The sequence below is a fragment of the Polypterus senegalus genome, chromosome 1, assembly GCF_016835505.1.
Source record: "Polypterus senegalus isolate Bchr_013 chromosome 1, ASM1683550v1, whole genome shotgun sequence".
Taxonomy (NCBI): domain Eukaryota; kingdom Metazoa; phylum Chordata; class Cladistia; order Polypteriformes; family Polypteridae; genus Polypterus; species Polypterus senegalus.
The window spans coordinates 75,913,301-75,933,348 of record NC_053154.1 but is presented as its reverse complement, the minus strand read 5'-3'; the positions used below and the strand labels follow the sequence as shown (position 1 = coordinate 75,933,348).

General features: G+C 37.6%; 1 protein-coding gene across 1 annotated transcript in view; it reads right to left on the bottom strand.

Moving 5' to 3' along the window:
- Positions 1-984: 984 nt before the first annotated feature.
- rhbg (Rh family B glycoprotein) overlaps positions 985-20,048 on the bottom strand; it is a 94,628-nt gene continuing 75,564 nt past the window's right edge. The window contains exon 10 of the mRNA XM_039751055.1: positions 985-3,453. Coding sequence (XP_039606989.1) covers positions 3,382-3,453 — 72 coding nt within the window. The 3' untranslated portion in view covers positions 985-3,381. The remainder of the gene's footprint in view (positions 3,454-20,048) is intronic.

Sequence of the window (20,048 nt, the reverse complement as noted above, 5' to 3'; positions counted from 1 at the left end):
CCCATATAAACTTTGGTTGATGCAATTCATGCAGCTATGAAGATGCTTCTAGTTCTTTTTTACTTGCTTATTTGGTTTGAGGTTATGGAGGATTAAAACAGTCCCAGTAGCATTGGGCATAACACAGGAATCACTTTTGAATGGAATGTCGGTGTATGACAGAACACAAACACAGTGACAAAGACTGTTTAGAGTTAACTGGTCTTTGGATGGTAAAGTCCACACACAAAGCTATAAAAGTCACGCCTAAACCTTATATTTCTTCACACATACAGTATTGTATATAGGGCATCTTAGGTTTTGGGACATAGTTACACATATATAAAATTAAAGGGGAATCTGTCTGGGGTCCCCAGTTGTAATTTCAAGTACTCTCATATTGTATACTTAAATTCATAATGGGTTCGAGTTTTTCTAAGTCAATGCCTGTAATGATTAAAACAATGACATCCATTTTGCTATCTTAGACGAACACCTAGTTCGCCTAAATGGAAGAGCCACTCCTGCCTGCACAAGCGTGTGGAAAACAAGCAAATTCCATGCAAGAAGAAACCCAGTCCCCAATCATAATGGAGTCCAAGTATCTGAAAAACTAGTGCTCCCCCAGATTAGCTACCAACCCTTTTCTTAATTCGTAAGGAATAAATAACTTAAAAAAAAGAACACAAACTATTCAACCTATTATAAAACCTTTCAATCAGAAAGTGAATCAAGTCAACAAAATTAAATTTACATATTAAAAATGGTGATTTGTAGCAACTAAAATAAAACAAAGGCTAATATATCAAACCTGCTAAACATAATTTAAGACACACAAAAAGTCAAAAAGTAAAACAAACTAGTTTTAAGTTAGTTGTAATAAAACACTTAATTCTTTATTAACAAAAAAAATATATATTTGACTGAAAGGGACTTTTAGTATTTATCATTATTAATAAATGACATTGTGCGTTATAAGATAAAATGAAAGAAACATTTTACCAATAACCAAAAAACATGGGGGAGCTGTTTATTTAAAACACTGTCACATTTGGAAAATACATTACAGAGGTTAAAAATGAGCCATAACAAACTGTACATGTCCAGTACATTCTGTTACACTGTAGTTATTAGTTCTGCCTTGTTAAAAAAGGTGACACACAAAGAAACAAATATGGATTTTAATCCTTGGTATAATAAAACCATTGACAATTCTATACGGGCACACACAGACGTTAGAAAAATAATGCTTTAAAGGGTACAGATAGGCAACAAATAAGAAACCTGAAAATTAATGTTTTACATGATAAACGAGAGGTCAAAATCTTTTTTGTATTTGGCAGCGACAAACTAAAACAGAGACCACAGTCATCAAGTTACTGTTAAACTGCTCTCTATTTTGAAATATAGTTCACTGAATTCATTCTTAATCATTCTTAATATAAAAATGGAAATATTTATTATGAAATCAGAATGAAAGAAAGCATGGTAATAAAACGTGTGAAGGCTACACAGTTGAAATGTATTCATCCTTACAATATTTTCAATATTGTTTTGGAGATCAGAGGCTTATCCTGACCTTTAACCAACCCTGGCACTCACCCGTGTTCATTTATGAGGAGCCAATTTAAATCCATTAGTAATCCATTAGCAAGTGGAAAAAAGATGCAGAGATGGGAGAACATTCAGGCTTTACAAGGAAAGTGGCCGTGCTGGGGTAGTAGCACTAACCATGGCAGTACACTACCATCTCTTTAAATGCATCTTTCTTCAAGTTTTTAAGAGTATCTTTTGATAGATAGATAGATAGATAGATAGATAGATTTTTCCCTATATGATTTACCACGATTTTTCATTTGCTTCATGACAAAGATCAATTGGTCTAAACAGGGGTGTCCATTTCTGACCCTTGGGGGAGATTAGCATCAAAAACTGATCACTGATTAAGAAAGGCTTTAGAATGAAAACCTGCAGCCGCATTAACATTCGGGGCCCAGAGTTGGAGACCTGTGGTCTGAACAATAAGTTGCTTGCAATTAGATAATTAATAAAACAGGACAGTTTTTAAAGTTTGAAATTTGTAATAACTTCTAGCATATTTATTTTGTGTACTGTCGTTTTGCTAACATTAGATATCATTAGCTGTTACTTAGTAGAGTTTGTACCAAGCCACAGAGAGAGACCTAGTTCTTATTAAGTTCTTGTTTTGAAAGCAATTTAATATGTGGTATCTGCAAGAAAAAGCCTGAACATATTAGCATTAATTATTTTTAGTAATGGATTGTTAGAACCTATTTCAGGATCATCAAATATAAAGCAGCAATTAATCCTGGGTGGGATGCTAGTTCATCTTATGGCTATTGCTGTGATGGAAAATAAAATGCAGATCTCTATTTAAAAATGTTTAGACTTCATTTTCCCATTTACAAATACTTGTTCTAAAAAATAAATTTTCCTTACATCAGTAGAACTACAGACATTGTCTTCATAAATCAACAGCGTGTGTGATCTTATCACTTTAGTTCTATACTTTATACAGTATCATAATAGAAAATATTAAGTCTACTCTGGAGGATATCTGAACAGTGTGAATGCAGAAATACTTATTCATCCATCCATGTTGGACTTGGAATCTCACTATAGAAACTTTCAGATTCAAGGTAAAAAGTAAACCTTGGAGCAAATGCTCATCCATTATAAAAGGCAGTCATTGAAACTCCCACTTTCATAGGCCAGTCCAGAATTACCAAATCATTACAATGTTTGGGAGATGGGAGGAAACCTGAAAACTGAACTGTTCACAGCACAGTCCCCAAGATGTTTTCTCAATTATGTTGATCCCTTTTGTAAGTTGCTCTGGATAAAAGAATTTGCTAACTGAACAAATGAAATTGTAAATGTAAATGAACAAAACCAAGCCAAACCAGGAGAGAAAGTGCACTCCACACACAGTTATCAGAATGTAAAAAAGCCCTCTAGTCAGTTTTACAGTTTACAAATTTTTCAAAAACCCGAAAAATAAAATTGTAGACATGAAATGGATTTCCTTTATTAGGTGACATCCACACTCTTATGTTGCAGTGTGAACTTGTTTGAGAGCACAGCAGTTACGTGATGACCATGGTCTGTAGCATTAACAAGGATAATCATTGCAGTTCAGAAATACATGGCCTATGATCTGCACCCTTATTCAGGTTATATAAAAAAAAGAATAATAGAATTCAAGTAAACAGTTTTTGGTTGATAGTGGCAGTTCTCCTTTCAGGATGTAACATGCAAGTAAAATTTTTGCACAGCATCAGGCCGCTCTCGCTCTTAGCTGAAGTTTCCCAGATCACTTTAATTCACATTAGTTTCAGCTTTTCATCAGGCTGAGACACTCCTTATACTTCTGTCTGACTTTCAGGCATTCGTTCCCTCCTCTGTTGCTACTGCAATCATCTCCTCATGAGCAGCATGGTGTTCTTCAGGAACCTGAAATTACAGAATGGTAGTTCAAGAATTTAAAAACATTTCAAGTTTAATTGCAAAAAATGCAATAAGAAAAATGCATTCCCTATGCTTATATGTATTCAAATAGTACAATGTCAATCTCTAGAGACACCAAAGAAATAAAACCAGTACAAGATGTGGCTGATGTCATTCGAATGTTATTATAGCAACTAGCTTGTTAGTTGGGCATTGCAAGTAAGCAGCAGAAGAGGGGGCAACTACTTTATATCTTTCGCTGGAAAATGTGACATGTCACCCTCCAGGAGTTTAGCTTCCTGAATATAGACAATGCCCACTTTAAACACCATAGTCCTGAACGCTAGTTCTTTTGACATTCACTCCAAGACCTCTCACATTCCAAGGCAGTCATTGTTGAAGTAAAATCAGATCAGAATATTGAAACGACATAACATTTTGAAATATATGAGAATATAAGATGGATAGAAGAATTTCTCCCTATTGGAAGACAAGAGGAATTATATAACGTATGCACTTCAAACACCCACCCTAACTGAACCAATTAAATTATGAATGAAAGAATTTATATTCTGTAAAAGTCCTCCATCCCTTCTTCTATTACTACTCCATCACTGTTTAGAAAAACAGGATAAGGGATCAAGATACAGAGTTGTGTAAAAGCTCATCACAACAACCCATTAGGACACAAAAAAATTTTTATACAACAGCTTTGGAAGTAAAAACTATAAACATATAGAATGTTTATAATTAAGTGTCAATCCTCTCCAGCCCTTATGTAAAAATAATTACTGAATATTGATATGCCGACTAATCCATATGTGCTAACACTGACCAAATAATAATAATAATACTTTTTATTTATATAGCAGTGTTCCCATGCTCCTGGCGCTTCATGGAGTTTTAGAAAGAGCAGCAAAGTATATGTTACATTGGATTCAAATATGTTCTGCATTGAACACTAAAACAGATAAATACTGGGTATGAAATGCATTAAATAGAATAAAAGACAATAAACAAAAATAAAATACAATTCAATACTAGAAGAAAAGCCTGAATAAATAACATACTTTGTGATATAGCACACACAAATTATTCCGAGCATCTGGACAGAGAGGTAAACTGAAAGGAGGGGCAGAATGTTAGGTTAAGTTAAAAGTCTTCCTGAACAGATGAGTTTTAAGTTGTTTTTAAGAATGAATGGAGTCAACTGATCTAATTAATTTTGGGAGGTCATTCCAAAGTCTGGGCACTAGACAGCTGAAGGCCCTGTAACCCACAGATTACAGGTTACTGTGAGGCACAACAAGATTGCCAGAATCATAGGACCTCAGTGGGCGAACAGGAGCATACTGATAGATAAGTTCAGTCTGGTGTAGTCTGGTGCAAGGCCATTTACAGTAAATCTTACAACCCTAATTCCAATGAAGTTGGGACGTTGTGTAAAATGTAAATAAAAACAGAATACAATGATTTGCAAATCCTTTTCAACCGATATTCAATTGAATACACTACGAAGACAAGATACCTAATGTTCAAACTAATAAACTTTATTGTTGTTTTGCAAATCTTCACTCATTTTGAATTTGATTCGTGCAATATGTTCCAAAAAAGCTAGGACAGGGACAGCAAAAGACTGGGAAAGTTGAGGAGTGTTCAAAAAACACCTGTTTTGAACATTCCACAGGTGAACAGGTTAATTGGAAACAGGTGTTTGTCATGATTGGGTATAAAAAGAGCATCCCCAAAAGGCTCAGTCGTTCACAAGCAAGGGTGGGGCGAGGTTCACCACTTTGTGAACAACTGCGTGGGCAAATAGTCCAGCAGTTTAAGAACAACGTTTCTCAACGTACAATTGAAAGGAATCTAGGGATTTCATCATCTACTGTCCATAATATCATCAAAAGATTCAGAGAATCTGGAGAAATCTCTGCACATACGCGGCAAGGCTGAATACCAACACTGGATGCCCGTGACCTTCAATCCCTCAGGCAGCACTGCATTAAAAACCAACATCATTCTGTAAAGGATATTACCACGTGGGCTCAGGAATAGTTCAGAAAACCATTGTCAGTTAACACAGTTCGTCGCTACATCTACAAGTGCAAGTTAAAACTCTACCATGCAAAGCGAAAGCCATATATCAACAACACCCAGAAACGCCGCCAGCTTCTCTGGGCCCGAGCTGATCTGAGATGGACTGACGCAAAGTGGAAAAGTGTGCTGTGTTCTGACGAGTCCACATTTCAAATTGTTTTTGGAAATCATGGACGTCGTGTCCTCCGGGTCAAAGAGGAAAAGGACCATCCGGATTGTTATTAGCGCAAAGTTCAAAAGCCAGCATCTGTGATGGTATGGGGGCGTGTTAGTGCCCATGGCATGAGTAACTTGCACATCTGTGAAGGCACCATTAATGCTGAAAGGTACATACAGGTTTTGGAGCAACATATGCTGCCATCCAAGCAACGTCTTTTTCAGGGACGTCCCTGCTTATTTCAGTAGAACAATACAAAGCCACATTCTGCATGTGTTAGAACAGCATGGCTTCGTAGTAAAAGAGTGCGGGTACTAGACTGGCCTGCCTGCAGTCCAGACCTGTTTCCCATTGAAAATGTGTGGCGCATTATGTAGCGAAAAATATGACAATGGAGATCCCGGACTGTTGAGCAACTGAAGTTGTACATCAAGCAAGAATGGGAAAGAATTCCACCTACACAGCTTCAACAATTAGTATCCTCAGTTCCCAAACACTTATTGAGTGTTGTTAAAAGGAAAGGTGATATAACACAGTGGTAAACATGCCCCTGTCCCAGCTTTTTTGAAACATGTTGCAGGCATCAAATTCAAAATGAGTGAAGATTTGCAAAACAACAATAAAGTTTATCAGTTTAAACATTAGATATCTTGTCTTCGTAGTGTATTCAATTGAATATAGGTTAAAAAGGATTTGCAAATTATTGTATTCTGTTTTTATTTACGTTTTACACAACGTCCCAACTTCATTGGAATTGAGGTTGTAGTAGGTTATTAATATAATTTTATATTCAATCCAGAAAGATACAGGGAGCCAGTGAAGGTGAAGCAAGATGGGTGTAATGTGCTTGCTGTTGCAAGTCTTTGTAAGGCCTCTTTCAGCAGAGGTCTGAATCACCTAAAGCTGTGATATTAGATTTGAAGGGGCACCTGCCAGGAGGGAGATTCCTTGAATTAGAAAAAGGTCTGATGAGATCAACATTAAGAGTGATTGGAAAAGGAGCTCATTCCTTAATTTTTGCTTTAGTGTCAATTATTCAGTTCAGTATTCTTGCTATTTAATTTTGAAGAGCGCTGCTCCACCCAGGTTTTAATGTCACTGTGGCAAGTTGTGAGCTGAGAAACAGAGGTGAGAACCAGCTGCATAAAAATGATAACCCAGTCCAAAGTTACAAATAATATGGCCAAAGGGAAGCATATTGATGCAGAAGAGCAGAGGGCCGATGACAGAGCCCTCAGGAGCCCCTTGTGTGTCTGGTACTGAGCTGGATCTGCTGTTGCCAAGACTAACAAACTCTTGTTTATCAGTCAGGTAGGACAAACCACTGGAGGGCAATGCCAGCGATATCCAGAATGTTCTCCATTCTGGACAGTAGAATATCATGTTTGACAGCATCAAATTCAGCACTGAGGTCTAACAGAATTAATATGCTGGTTTGTCCAGAGTCTACTGCCATAAGCAAATCATTAGTTACCCTTGCAATTTATTCACAAGGTAGAATGTAATGATGAGAGAGTTAATAATGAGAATGTATAAACATTTGAAATATTTAACACTGTATATTGGTATAAAACCAATTGGAAGGCCCACAGCTTGACAAAACAAATGTGTTATACATTTTGAATTTGGCCATATACAAATTAGTAGATTCCTGACAAAATTTTAGTTTTGTGGAGTCTATAAAAAAGTAATTCACTATCTTGGAAATTTTTACTTTTAATTATTATGCATCTTTGAAATACAGTGGATTTAACTTTTCTTAATTGACAAAAAAAGACACTTTTAGTGTGGAAGTGAAAACATCAAAGCATCCATCCATTATCCAACCCACTATATCCTAACTACAGGGTCACGGGAGCCAATCCCAGCCAGCAAACCCTGGGCAGGGTGCACACAATAGGGACAATTTAGGATTCCTAATGTACCTCACCTGTATCTCTTTGGACTGTGGGAGGAAACCCCCACACACACAGGGAGAACATGCAAACTCCATGCAGGGAGGACCTGGGAAGTGAACCCAGGTCTCCTTACTGCGAGGCAGCAGCGCTACCACTGCACCACCGTGCCACCGCAGATCAAAGCAAATTGTAAAAATACAAAACACAAAATAATTGCTTGCAGAAGTATTTGTCCCTAAAGCGGGAAGAAATGAAAGAATTTCACTTCTTGATCTGTATCTGAATGGGCAATTCATAGAGTAAAAATGGAAAGTAATAATGTATCTTTATCTTTTTGCAAACAACTGCAGGAAATAATAGTAAAGAACAATTCTTAAATAACTGAGGTGTGAATAATATGACATTTGGTGTATTGGATGAAAGAAATGAACAAGACTTGGGCTGATGATTTTGAAAAGAAAAACCTGAAAAGCATGCATGCTGAAATGAGAGTAGCAAGTTGCTGGTAAAAATACTTAAGAAAGGCTTATGGCACAAGGTCAAAATGAAAGAATAGGTGGTATTGTAATGCCATGTGACATCCAATAGGATATGCACCTACCGTTGAAGCCAACGTCAAGAAACCATTATACCACGCACTACTAATTCGACAATTTGGTCATTTATAATTAAGAGCTTCAGAGAAAAAGAATTTGCTATTTACTGGGGCAGTGAGTGCAGTTACAAGGTCATTCTGGCACTTTTGTAATATTGTATATAATTTGCTGAAACTTTATATGGCCATTAATCCATCCATCCATTATCCAACCTGCTATATCCTAACTACAGGGTCACGGGGGTCTGCTGGAGCCATTCCCAGCCAACACAGGGTGCAAGGCAGGAAACAAACCCCGGGCAGGGCGTCAACCCACCGCAGATGGCCATTAATAACAATAATGATTCTTTACATTTATATTGTGCTTTTCTCACTGCTCAGAGTGCTTTATATAGTATAGTAACCCTAGATGATGCAACGGCAGCCATTTTTTCACCAGTGCACTCGCCACACATGAGCTGTTAGGTGGTGAAGTGGTAAGAGAGAGAGACGCTTAGAGACAGGGGATGATTAAGGGGTCAGATTGACTAGACTGTGGAGGGAGATTTAGCCTTGACATCGTGAATTACCCTATTTTTTATGAAAGATCCCCAGGTATCTTTTATGATCACAGAGATTTTACACCTCATCCAAAGAACAGCACCATTTTTACAGCACAGTGTCACCATCACTGCACTTGGGCATTGGGATCCACATTCAGACCACATGGTAGGCACCACCTGCTAGCCTCACCAACATCTCTTCCAGGAGCAACACAAGCTTTTTCCAAAATGGTCACCCAACCAATTACTGGCTAGGCCTAAACATGCTTAGCTTCAGGTGGATGATGTGTTCTGAAATGCATGTGGTATGGCCATTAATAAATGCATATGTTCTCAGTGTCTCCTAAATTTCTTTCAGGTGTTTCCAACCTACGGTTGCTTTTTGCTACTGCCCTACACCCAGATTTTGTCTATGTGGAATTAGCAAGTTCTCCTTGTATCTGTGTAAGTTTTTCTCCAAATACTCCTGTTTTCTTTGAATATTAAGTCTACTCTGCAGGATATCTGAACAGTGTGAATGCAGAAAAATTAATTCGTCCATCCATGTTGGACTCACTATAGAAACCGTCAGATTCAAGGTAAAAATTAATCCTTGGAGCAAATGCTCATCCATTATAAAAGACAGTCATTGAAACTCCCATTTTCACAGGCCAGTCCATAATTACCAAAATTACCAAATTACCACTGAAAAGACATGCATTTTACTGACATTACAGGTTACACCATGTGGAATTTGGCCTGAAGTGGGTGTGTGTATGCTTATGCCCTGGGATTCATTCTTGCCTTGTGCCCAATGTTGCTGTAATGGTTTCTGGCTCCCCATAACCAAGAATCGATTTGAGAATGTTAGAGACTATATTATACTATCAGCAGGCTGCTATTCTTTAATTATTACTTTCTGTCTATTTCAGGAAAGTTTTTGCACTGTAATGATAAAGTTTCCTAAAAGAAAAGATAAAAGCTTAACATAAGGGGCATCAGGAAGACCTTGTAAGCGTTAACTGAAGAAAAATTAAGTCTTTTTCATTAAACCTCTAAGCTGTCCCCACTTCAGTAATGTTGGGAGTTCAATATGGTCTTATTACTCCTAAGACTTTTATTTTTACTATTGTTCGTCATAGCATTTATCATATATTTATATATAAAAGACACTTTTGTCAAATGCCTTCCTCAAGGTACATACACGACCTGAAACATGCCCTCTGTTGAAAAGGAAATAAGATTGAAAAATAGATTTTCTTTATAGAATGGCTTTTCCAGACAGCCACAACTATGGAATTTGTAGCTATTGCTTGAATGTTTTATAAAAATGGGCATTTTTACTGCAGAGGTTCGATATAAAGAAGCAATTATAAGAGGTCTTTGTAGGTGTTAAAGAAATTCAGTTATTGTGTTGTTGTTGTTTCCGATCCTCATTTTGTCCAGATATGAGTATGTGGTCTGTCTTAAAAGAGTTACAATGTGTTTGTATCCTTCACCAAGGTCAAACTCAATAATCATCAATCACTTTTATATAACACATATTCTGTATCATATATATATATATATATATATATATATACACTAGCAAAATACCCGCGCTTCACAGCGGAGAAGTAGTGTGTTAAAGAAGTAATGTATGCATACACACATACATACATACACACACATATATACACACAAATACATATATATATACACATATACACACACACATATATATACATATACATACATATCTACATATATACATATACACACACACACACACACACACATATATATATATATATATATACACTCTTTGGGGTGCGAGCAACTGTTGCTGGGGGTGCCAGAATCCATCAAAACATTATTTGTACAATATCTTAATTTATTTATCCATTCCTAAATAATTAAATGGGCAGGCTATTTCGTATCAGTGCAATACGTGCAGTATGTTTGTTAAAACAGATGACTCCCGCTCTTACGTGCAAGTCTGCGTGGATATTATGAACTATCGTATATGTTCAAGTTCTATTTAAATTTTAAATAGAAGGAATTTTTATGTAGTCGACAGAAATATCTTTGGTAGGAATGTAAGTTAAATGTAGGCATCATTGCATAAATTTTTCTTCACCATACAAATGTAAAGAGTAAATTCGCCTTACATTCCAACCAAAGATATTTGTGTCGACTAAATAGAACCTGAAAAGATATATTTTTTCGAGTGTGATCGCACAATTCAGATCGAGTTGACGCGCACTACATCGAGCCCGCGTGCTATTGTGGTTTCACCTGCGTGACTCAATATGTCACCCTCCCCTCGCTCTTACTTTTTTACTGTTCATCTAATGAATACACGGAGTATGGCTTTACCAAAACAATTATTGATGGCGAATAAAGTATCCATTATTCATAAAGCTTCAATTGGTGATCTGTCTTTCTGCGTTAACCGCATATTTTTTCATACGTCTTAAACCAAGGGGATGAGAGGGTAAAATGAATCAGGAAGCTCGCGTACATACTCAGTGCACCCCCTCTCGGGAATCGAACCTCGGACATCGGCGCTAACCATTGCACCACGGCGTGTGGTTTGTCTATTTGAGAGTATGTAGATCAGGGTATATATATATATATATATACATATATATACAACCGCAGCGAGAAGTAGTGTGTTAAAGAAGTTATGAAAAAGAAAAGGGAACATTTTAAAAATAATGTAACATGATTCTCAATATACAGTAGTTGTTTTGTGAGTGTTATGAGTGTTGCTGTCATCAAGGATTTGATTATAATTATTTCTTTCAATCAGGTTCGTATTTGTAGGATGTGTTGTGTTCAAGTTACATTCCGTGTTTGTCAATCGTAAAGATAACAGGTTTCATTCATCGATTCGTTTCTTACTGCATCAATAAACAGCTCGTCTTCCTCTTTATCTGAGACGTGACACACTGCATGCACAGGTTTTTTTTTACACTGTCTTCCTTTAGCAGGACATTCACTTTTTCCACCGTGTGCTTTGTTTCCGCAGTAGCTGCACTTATGAATATGCTTGTATGTATCACAGGCTTCATATTTTTTTGCTGCCTTCTCAATTGTGTAATTCAGTTTTTGTTCAGCACTCTTTGGAACTGTTGCTTTTTGTCTGTGCACTGCGTCAGTTCACTTGAGCCGCTCGGTGTACATGCATCGAAGGTTCCCAGCTGTGCTGGTGCCATCTCGTGCGATGTCCACGGCTGTATTTAATGTTAGCTAAGACCTGGCACTTAAAAGTTTCTCTCGCAGTTTCGCCGAGTTTGTGCCAAACACCACCCTGACCATCTCATCTTCCTCTGCATAAGCACAGTCCTTCACCCATGAATATTTAGCAGCAGTGTTTCTATTGGATTGCCGCTGACGGACGGCCTTATATGGGCAGGCACTAAATTACGTGGGCGGCGTAACTCCGCCTCCCACGGGCATCGAGCAGAAGTCAATTATAGTATATGGACGAAAAAATAGGTTCCAGTTATGACCATTATGCGTGCCTTTTATTAGTATATATATATATATATATATATATATATATATATATATATATATATATATATATATATATATATATATATAGATTTGCAAAGCAATTTTACCTTTTGGCTTATAAATGTGCAAACAAACACACATACAGTATACACAATGCCTCTACATTTTTAATGGTAGTATGTCATTCTACAATTCATTTTTCTTTTACCAGTTAAACAATGCTAATGACTAATGACTGTTTATTTTTGTTTCATGCTGCCATTGGCTAATCCTTGCATGGTGCCTTCAGAGTTTAGAAATTGTGTCTTTTCAAGGTAAAAAGGAGTGTTAAAAGCACTTTAGCATTCATACACAGGGGAGAAAATGATTAAATGGATGTGCTTACAAACCTACAAGAAAACCGAATTGTTCATGTAAAGCTTGTTTTCATTTTTGATCTAACCTAAACACAAATGACTCACTTAATCTTACTTACAATATTACATTTTCGTGTGTGGCAGACATTTGATATGAATATCTAATGATTTTGTTGTTTATCAAAGTGTTGCACAAATGCTGTATTTTTTTATCCTACAGTAGGTGGATTTTTTACTCCTGCATCCTAACTTGCCTGTCTATACTGTTCATCAGTTATGTGTGGGCAATGGACTACATGGTAATAGACAAAGAAAATGTTCTTGTTGTCATACTCTGGCTAGTTTAGTTGCTAGACAATGGCTTTCTACTGTTGGTGATCTACGCATCTGTGGTCCCTAGTCTTAATTTTTCAAACATTAGCATTCATTTCCTTACTGTATATCATATTTTAGTCATTCATTCATTTTCTTCACCCCAAAAATATCTAGCTAACATTGGTCTTGTGTTTGGAAATGTGTAATAGATGAAGGAACTATTGGAGTTACAATATGACTTTTGAAAACACACACTGAACTTTTTTTGTTACGTCAGAGTTATACAGTATCAGCTAACATCCCACTATTGTCACACACGTGCGCATGGGAGGCAGCTAAAGGGCTTGAGTGAAGGCGGTTCTGATGCATGCCGGGATGTGGCAGAGTGCAATGACTCTTTTTCTCCCTTTCCTGTAGGCCATTCCCAGGAGATTCCACCTGGATCTCTTGACGTCACTTCCGGGACCGAGCCAATGGAAGTAGACCTTACCGGCCCCGGCCCCTGTAATATCACATCTGGGCTCGAACCAATGATTGACAAACATGGGCCCGATCCTTATGACCTCACTTCCTGTCTTCCCCTTTAAAAGCCTACCCTTTTCCCCTTTTCCCTCCGTCTTGTTCTGGACTCAGTTGTATGCACTTCAGTGCTGATTATTGGATAAAAATGACTTTTTGCAGCTACCATATTATACGGGTGGCTGCCCCAAACCTTTATCTGTTTATGTCTCGTTCTTGTGACACTATAAAACTATAAAGAAACATTTCAAAAGTACATCTAATTTGAACATGTTACAGGTGGGGTATAGCTGTTAATCACACAATCAAATTCAACTCATAATCACCAAAAAATTGAAAATGGTTTTACAGCAGGTTACAGAGCACATTTTCTGGGAAATGAATGGCTAGAAAAACCTTTCCTAGGCAGATTAACTTTACTGAATAATTCTAATTGGAATGCATGATAATTTGAAAACTCCAGACTACCATGGATATCAACAATGCAGACTGGTTGTGGTGGTATTTTATGGGACACATTGAACTTCATGATTCAAGTAAAGAAGCATGAATGCCACAGTATGTCTGAGTATGACTGCTAATCAGGTACATCTCACCAGGAAAGAAGTGTGTAAAATTTAGACTTTTAAGCAAGCTGAAGCATATGTGCCTGAAGGAGTAAAGGGCCTAACTAACTAACTTACACTTTTGAATGGATTGATGAAGAATAAAGTGAAATCACCTGTGGGAAATGGCCTGGACACAGACAGGCAGACACCGATAGTTCAAACACCCACACACGTTTATTATACATAGTCCCTTTTTACAAGTGCACACAACCCCAAATACTCCCCAAAGTCCAGGCCTTCAAACAATGCCTCTTCTTCCTTCAGGCCGCCTCCGCTCCTCTCCACCAAGACCTTGTCCCTCGTCCTCCCGACTCCAGCCAACGAATGGAGGGAGGCAGCCTCTTTTATTCACACCCGGATGTGCTCCAGGTGCCTCCCGATTAGCTTCCACCGGCACTCCCCAATGTGGTGGAAGTACCGGCTGCGCACCCAGAAGCACTCTGGGTGTCCCTGATCGTCTTCCCCCCAGAACTTCCGGGTGTGGCGGAAGTGCTGAGGACCAGGGCTCTCCAGGCATTGGGGACATGGTGACCACGGGCCCCTGTAGGGTTGAGCTTCTTTGCTCTGTTCCCGTGATCCCCAAAGCCACCAGGGCAGTCGCCCCCTCGAGGTCTGGAGGAGGCACAATCCCTCTTCCGGTCCTTCCGGGCATCCTGGCTGAGTGCCACCCCCAGCCGCTTGCCACACACCTAAACACAGATCCATTCAGAGTCACCAGATATTATTTAAATATAGTGTGTGCTTGGTGTGTGGGTGTGTGTGTGCGCACCCTGCAGTGGGCTGGTGCCCTGCCCAGGGCTTGTTTCCCGCCTTGCACTCTGTGTTGGCTGGGATTGGCTCCAGCAGACCTCTGTGACCCTGTAGTTAGGATATAGCGGGTTGGATAATAGATGGATGGATGGAAGTTTATCTGTGGGATTGGTTGAAACAAGGTATAGTGCAGAGATGCATTATCATGTAATTTGTAATAACTGTATGACACAATTAAGTTGATAAGGACCAAAATTACTTTGATACTTTGTTGACATCTTGTTGTGTATAAGCCCTTATATATGCATAGAATTTCTGAGAACTATATCTCTGTCCACAGACATTATTATATATGGAATTGCATTGGTTTGGCGAAGTAAGCGTGCCTTGACATGTTAAACCAGCCACATCATGGCTAGAGCAGAGAGATCATGCTACAGATGACTGGTGTTAATGTTAATTTAATGTACTTAGAGCTTTGTACTTTAACTGAAGAGTTTGAAACTTGAAATCAAAATGGGAGTTTCACCAGTAAGCCTCCATTGGAGGAATGGTTTAAAGGGGTTACCACATCACAGTGTTTCATGTGTTGAAACATCTCCAGCAGTAATTTTGATAGCAGTTGCAGTCTTCTAATGTGTGACTTGTGAATATAGTAATATAAACAGCATAGATCAGTTCAGACTATAGACATGCTTCAACATTAGCTGAATTTGAGGTCACAAAATAAACAAAAGTGTCCAAGGTTTGTAATACATGGCATTACATGGATCACTGTCATAGATGGACAGCTGGATGGAAACTTACCATGGAATTTTCAGCCAAACCTAAAGTTATACTGTCCTTCAACAACAACAACATTTATTTATATAGCACATTTTCATACAAAAAAATGTAGCTCAAAGTGCGGTGTGATAAAAAACATCCTTCTTTGTCTTCTTCCTAGCAGCTAGAAACTTTTAATTATACTTTACAGTTCATGTATGCCTTTTTCACTCTGAATGAAAAGACATTAAAAAGAATTTTGCCATTCATACCATCTAAAGAAGACATGACTTGACTTGCAGGTTATTGCTGTACAGGTGCCTCATCACACATTTAAATAGATAAATAAGGAATGAATTATTTGCCTGTACTCTAGTGTTCATCATCAGTGACTTCTTAAACTAGTTACCTCCTGAACCAACTGAAGTGACAGTCAGTGGTTGCAGTAATTTTACAACATGACAGGTCTCTAAACATTTAGAATACTAAAATTTATACTTGAGATGATATAAATGCATTTTTGTATTTATACGATTATTTTTATCGATATAGAGTTAATTTATTCAAACTTTTCTCACATGCAATGGAAAAATTTAGTAACTGCCATTTAAAAAAAAATTGATTTTTTAATGTTTGGAGTTACTAGGTCTTTCCTGAACTTTTAAGGCAGTGGTGATGGCCAAATATGTCTTCATTCTTCTGTTCTTAACATAATTCTTTTTTTTTTTTGTAAAAACTTGATTGCTATGTATTGATTGTAATAAAATTAATAAATAAATAAATAAATAAAAAATATATATGTCTTCATTCTGCTAACCCGTCATGCATGATGGAAGAAGCTAATATGTACACAGTATTTTACATACAGCAAGACAAAAAACCTAGTAACTCCATTGACCAATGAGGAAAGACTGCCTACCAATGAAAATGTCGGATTGCAATCACATGATTTAAACAGTGACTGTGTGATTTAAATGGCAGGTGTTGTTGATTTGTCAAAAAAAAACAATATTGTGTAAGTAAAGTGCAGGAAAAATTAAATCTAGAGACCATTAATTGTAGGGACAACATCATTTTCTCAATTTGCTGAAAACTTGAAAGATGTGACATATTAGGTCTGTCCATAGTTGGTGAGTTTTCTTACTGTTAATAATTACACATATACAAGCTTAAGCTGATAATATTCCAATGTTCTAAAAATCTATGTTTGCATCAAGCTTTTCTTTGTTGGAGACTTTTTCTGTATTCAACTGGCAATGAAGAGACACAGGATTTGGAGAGAGATATTACAGCAGCAAGAAAGAAAACCTACTGAGAAAAATATCCATTGAAGTTTGTACGAGTATCTTTGTCTCTGACCACCACCTGACAACTTCAACTCTCACATGTCATTTATGTTCCACCTTATTGTAGCTGCTACCCACGCATAATGTTGGAGCCTTGTTATACCTAATATAAAGGTTTTTCAGTCACTTTTTACAGGTATTGAGGAAAAGTAGCCTGGTTGTACCCAAGATGACTTAATCTGAGATTCAATTGGGCATTGTGTCAGAATGTAAGAAAGATCAGGTTTGCTGGATAATTTCTGGTAGCCCCTCTGCAAATAACTGTTGACACCTATAACTAACTCTCTGATGGGATCTGAAGAATAATACTATGCAATACATCATCAAAATGTCACGGTGGTGGAACGTAAGGTATAGGCATAGTGATATTTTCTCTATAATAAAGCTGTAGGTCCAAAACTACTGTCTCCATAAATCATTGGTTGACATGAGACTTGCACCTGTGCCATGATAGCTGTACAAGTAATGCTGCATATCACTGCAATAAGGGGGTATGAGGACTGAAAATACCAAATGTCCTTATCTTAGAGCAGAAGGCTTATACCTGTCGAGTGTGGATGCTACGCATGCCATCCTCACTGCAGTTTGTACATAGTTATTTTGTTTTTTCACCTATTTCTAATTAAAAGACTCTGTTTTCATTCCATTTCACTTGAGTTACACAGATTCAAGAAAAAAGCACACTGTTTACTGTCCAAAGGTGTGAGGGAGTTTTTATGAAATAATGGAATTCATTTGATTGTGGAAAACTTACAGATTAAATAAATCAGATATATACACAAACAATTCAGAAGCTGCCACCAGGCTGTCAGGATGGTATTTATGTGTCTGGAAGAGAGTAAAGTTAGGTTGTGATTAGCAAGAGCTTACGCTGTTTGGTTCTTCCATTTTTGTTTTTTCTTGCTTTTGAAAAGAAGAGCATGTGCCTTAATAAGAACTGACATAGTGTTGTCTTTCATTTCTTTTGTAATTTTCTTAGAAACAATAGGTGTCAGAAACTAATGATGTTTTTTTTGTAAGTCAGATGCAGGGTTAACAAAGTAGTATTTTCTATTTCATCCTAAAGTGGCCAATGAAGAGGGCTTTGGGAAAACCCATGAAAAAGGAGGTTGCACTTTATGCTTCGGTGTTTCATTATTTGTGATCAATGACTAGATGAGTGTTCCCAGTGTTGATAACTCACAGATTAATGGGTCAGTATGCACTGTAACAGATAGTTCTACTTTTGTTTTAGGATTTTCACTATCTGTTGACATCAAAGTCCCTGATGTGAATGTGACTAAGCACTATCATCATGTATTCATTCATTTATATTAACTCCACAAATTGTCCCTTCTATTTTCTGTCTAATTCAGCCAGAGCCTATATCAAGAACTCATGATGAATTAGATGCTAGTGATCTAATAAGACAGTTTAGTATAGTAGTCAACCTGGAATATACTGCATGAGAAGGGGAATATCCACATAAAATCCATACAAACACAGGGAGTATGTGTATAATGTGTAAATTGCATACAGGCAGTGGCCAGGAAGATTCCAAACCAAGACCATGGTTTTTTGAGGTATGGTAGTAGCCACAGCACTGCCATGCTGTCAGTAGTTATGCTACAAGGTGGTCCATTTCTGTAGGATTTCTATGGGATATAGATTGTGCTCATTTATAAGACCGATTGGGTGTCCAGAGTTTTGAACCAATTCATCATACAATTTTGAAGAGAATACTCATTTCTTGTATTAAGGCATTAGCAAATATTTTTTTAATCTTCTGAAGTCTGACAATGCTGTAATTTCCAAAATATCTGCTGCTGCTCTTTAGCATGTATGAACCTGTAAGACAGCTCTGACCTTTAGACGTCTGCCTTATTTCCATCCCAAAGCTCTTCTGTTCAACACTTGTCAATATTCATTCACGTGTCTGTCTCTTGTTTTGTAGAATTCACTGCATAATTTTATCTCTGAACGCTGATGATCACAAAATTCAGATCATACCTGAAAACCCTCCAATTTAATCTCATATATTTTTTTTCCTTGATTTACCCTTCTGTTCCACAGTTTAAAATTATAAATCAAACAATTCAGACTTGATTAAAGTGCACATTGCAGACTTTCATTTAAGGGTGTTTGCATACATTTCGGTCACACCATGTAGAAATGACAACACTTTTGATACATGGTCTCATCGGTCCAAAAGACCTTTTTTTCCAGAATTCTGCTGGCTCTTTTTAAGTACTTTTTCGCAAACTGTAATCTGGCCATCCTGTTTGTGTGGCTTAGTAGTGATTAACATCTTGAAGTGTGGCCTAAATATTTCTGTTCATGAAGTCTTGTGCAGATATTAGTCTCTGACACGGACACATCTGCCTCCTGACAGACACCTGTTTGGGGCTTTTTCTTTACCATAGTGAGGATTCTTCTTTCATCAGCAGTGGAGGCCTTTCTTGACCTACCAGTTCCTTACTGATTACTGAGCTCACCAATGCGTTTTTTCTTCTTAATGATATTTTGGATATCTCTAATGGTTTTTTTCTTGTTTTTCAACCTCATAATGGCTTCTTTGACTTTCATTGCACTGCTCTTGTCCTCATGTTGAACAATGGCAACTACAGACTCCAAAGGCAGTCTATAGGTAGTAGCAAGTCTAGGTGTCATTTGCTTGCACTTATGAAGCAATGAAACACACCTGCATAATCACAAACACCTTTAATGCCAACTTGAATTAAAATAGGTAAAGTACATTTTAATCATGTCTAAATTGTTTAATTTGTAAATATAAACTGTGGAGCAGTTTAAGGGGTAAATCAAGGAAAAACGTGCCTTTGCCCACACATTATGTTAGACATACCCACACATATTTATTTATATATATATATTGTGGAACGAGCCCCGGGCACAGACAGGTAGACATGTTTTAAAATCACCACCACACGTTTATTCTACACACTATATAGAATAAAGTGCACAAAACCCCCAAGACTCCCCAAAGTCCAGGCCTCACACTACACAATGCCTTCTCTCTTCAGGCCGCCTCTTTGCCTCCTCCCAGACCTCATCCGTCTTCCACCCGACTCCAGCCTCGAGTGGAGGGAGGCGGCCCCTTACATATTCACCTGGATGTGCTTCAGGTGTCCTCCAGTAATCTTCCGCCGGCACTCCCCTGTGTGGCGGAAGTA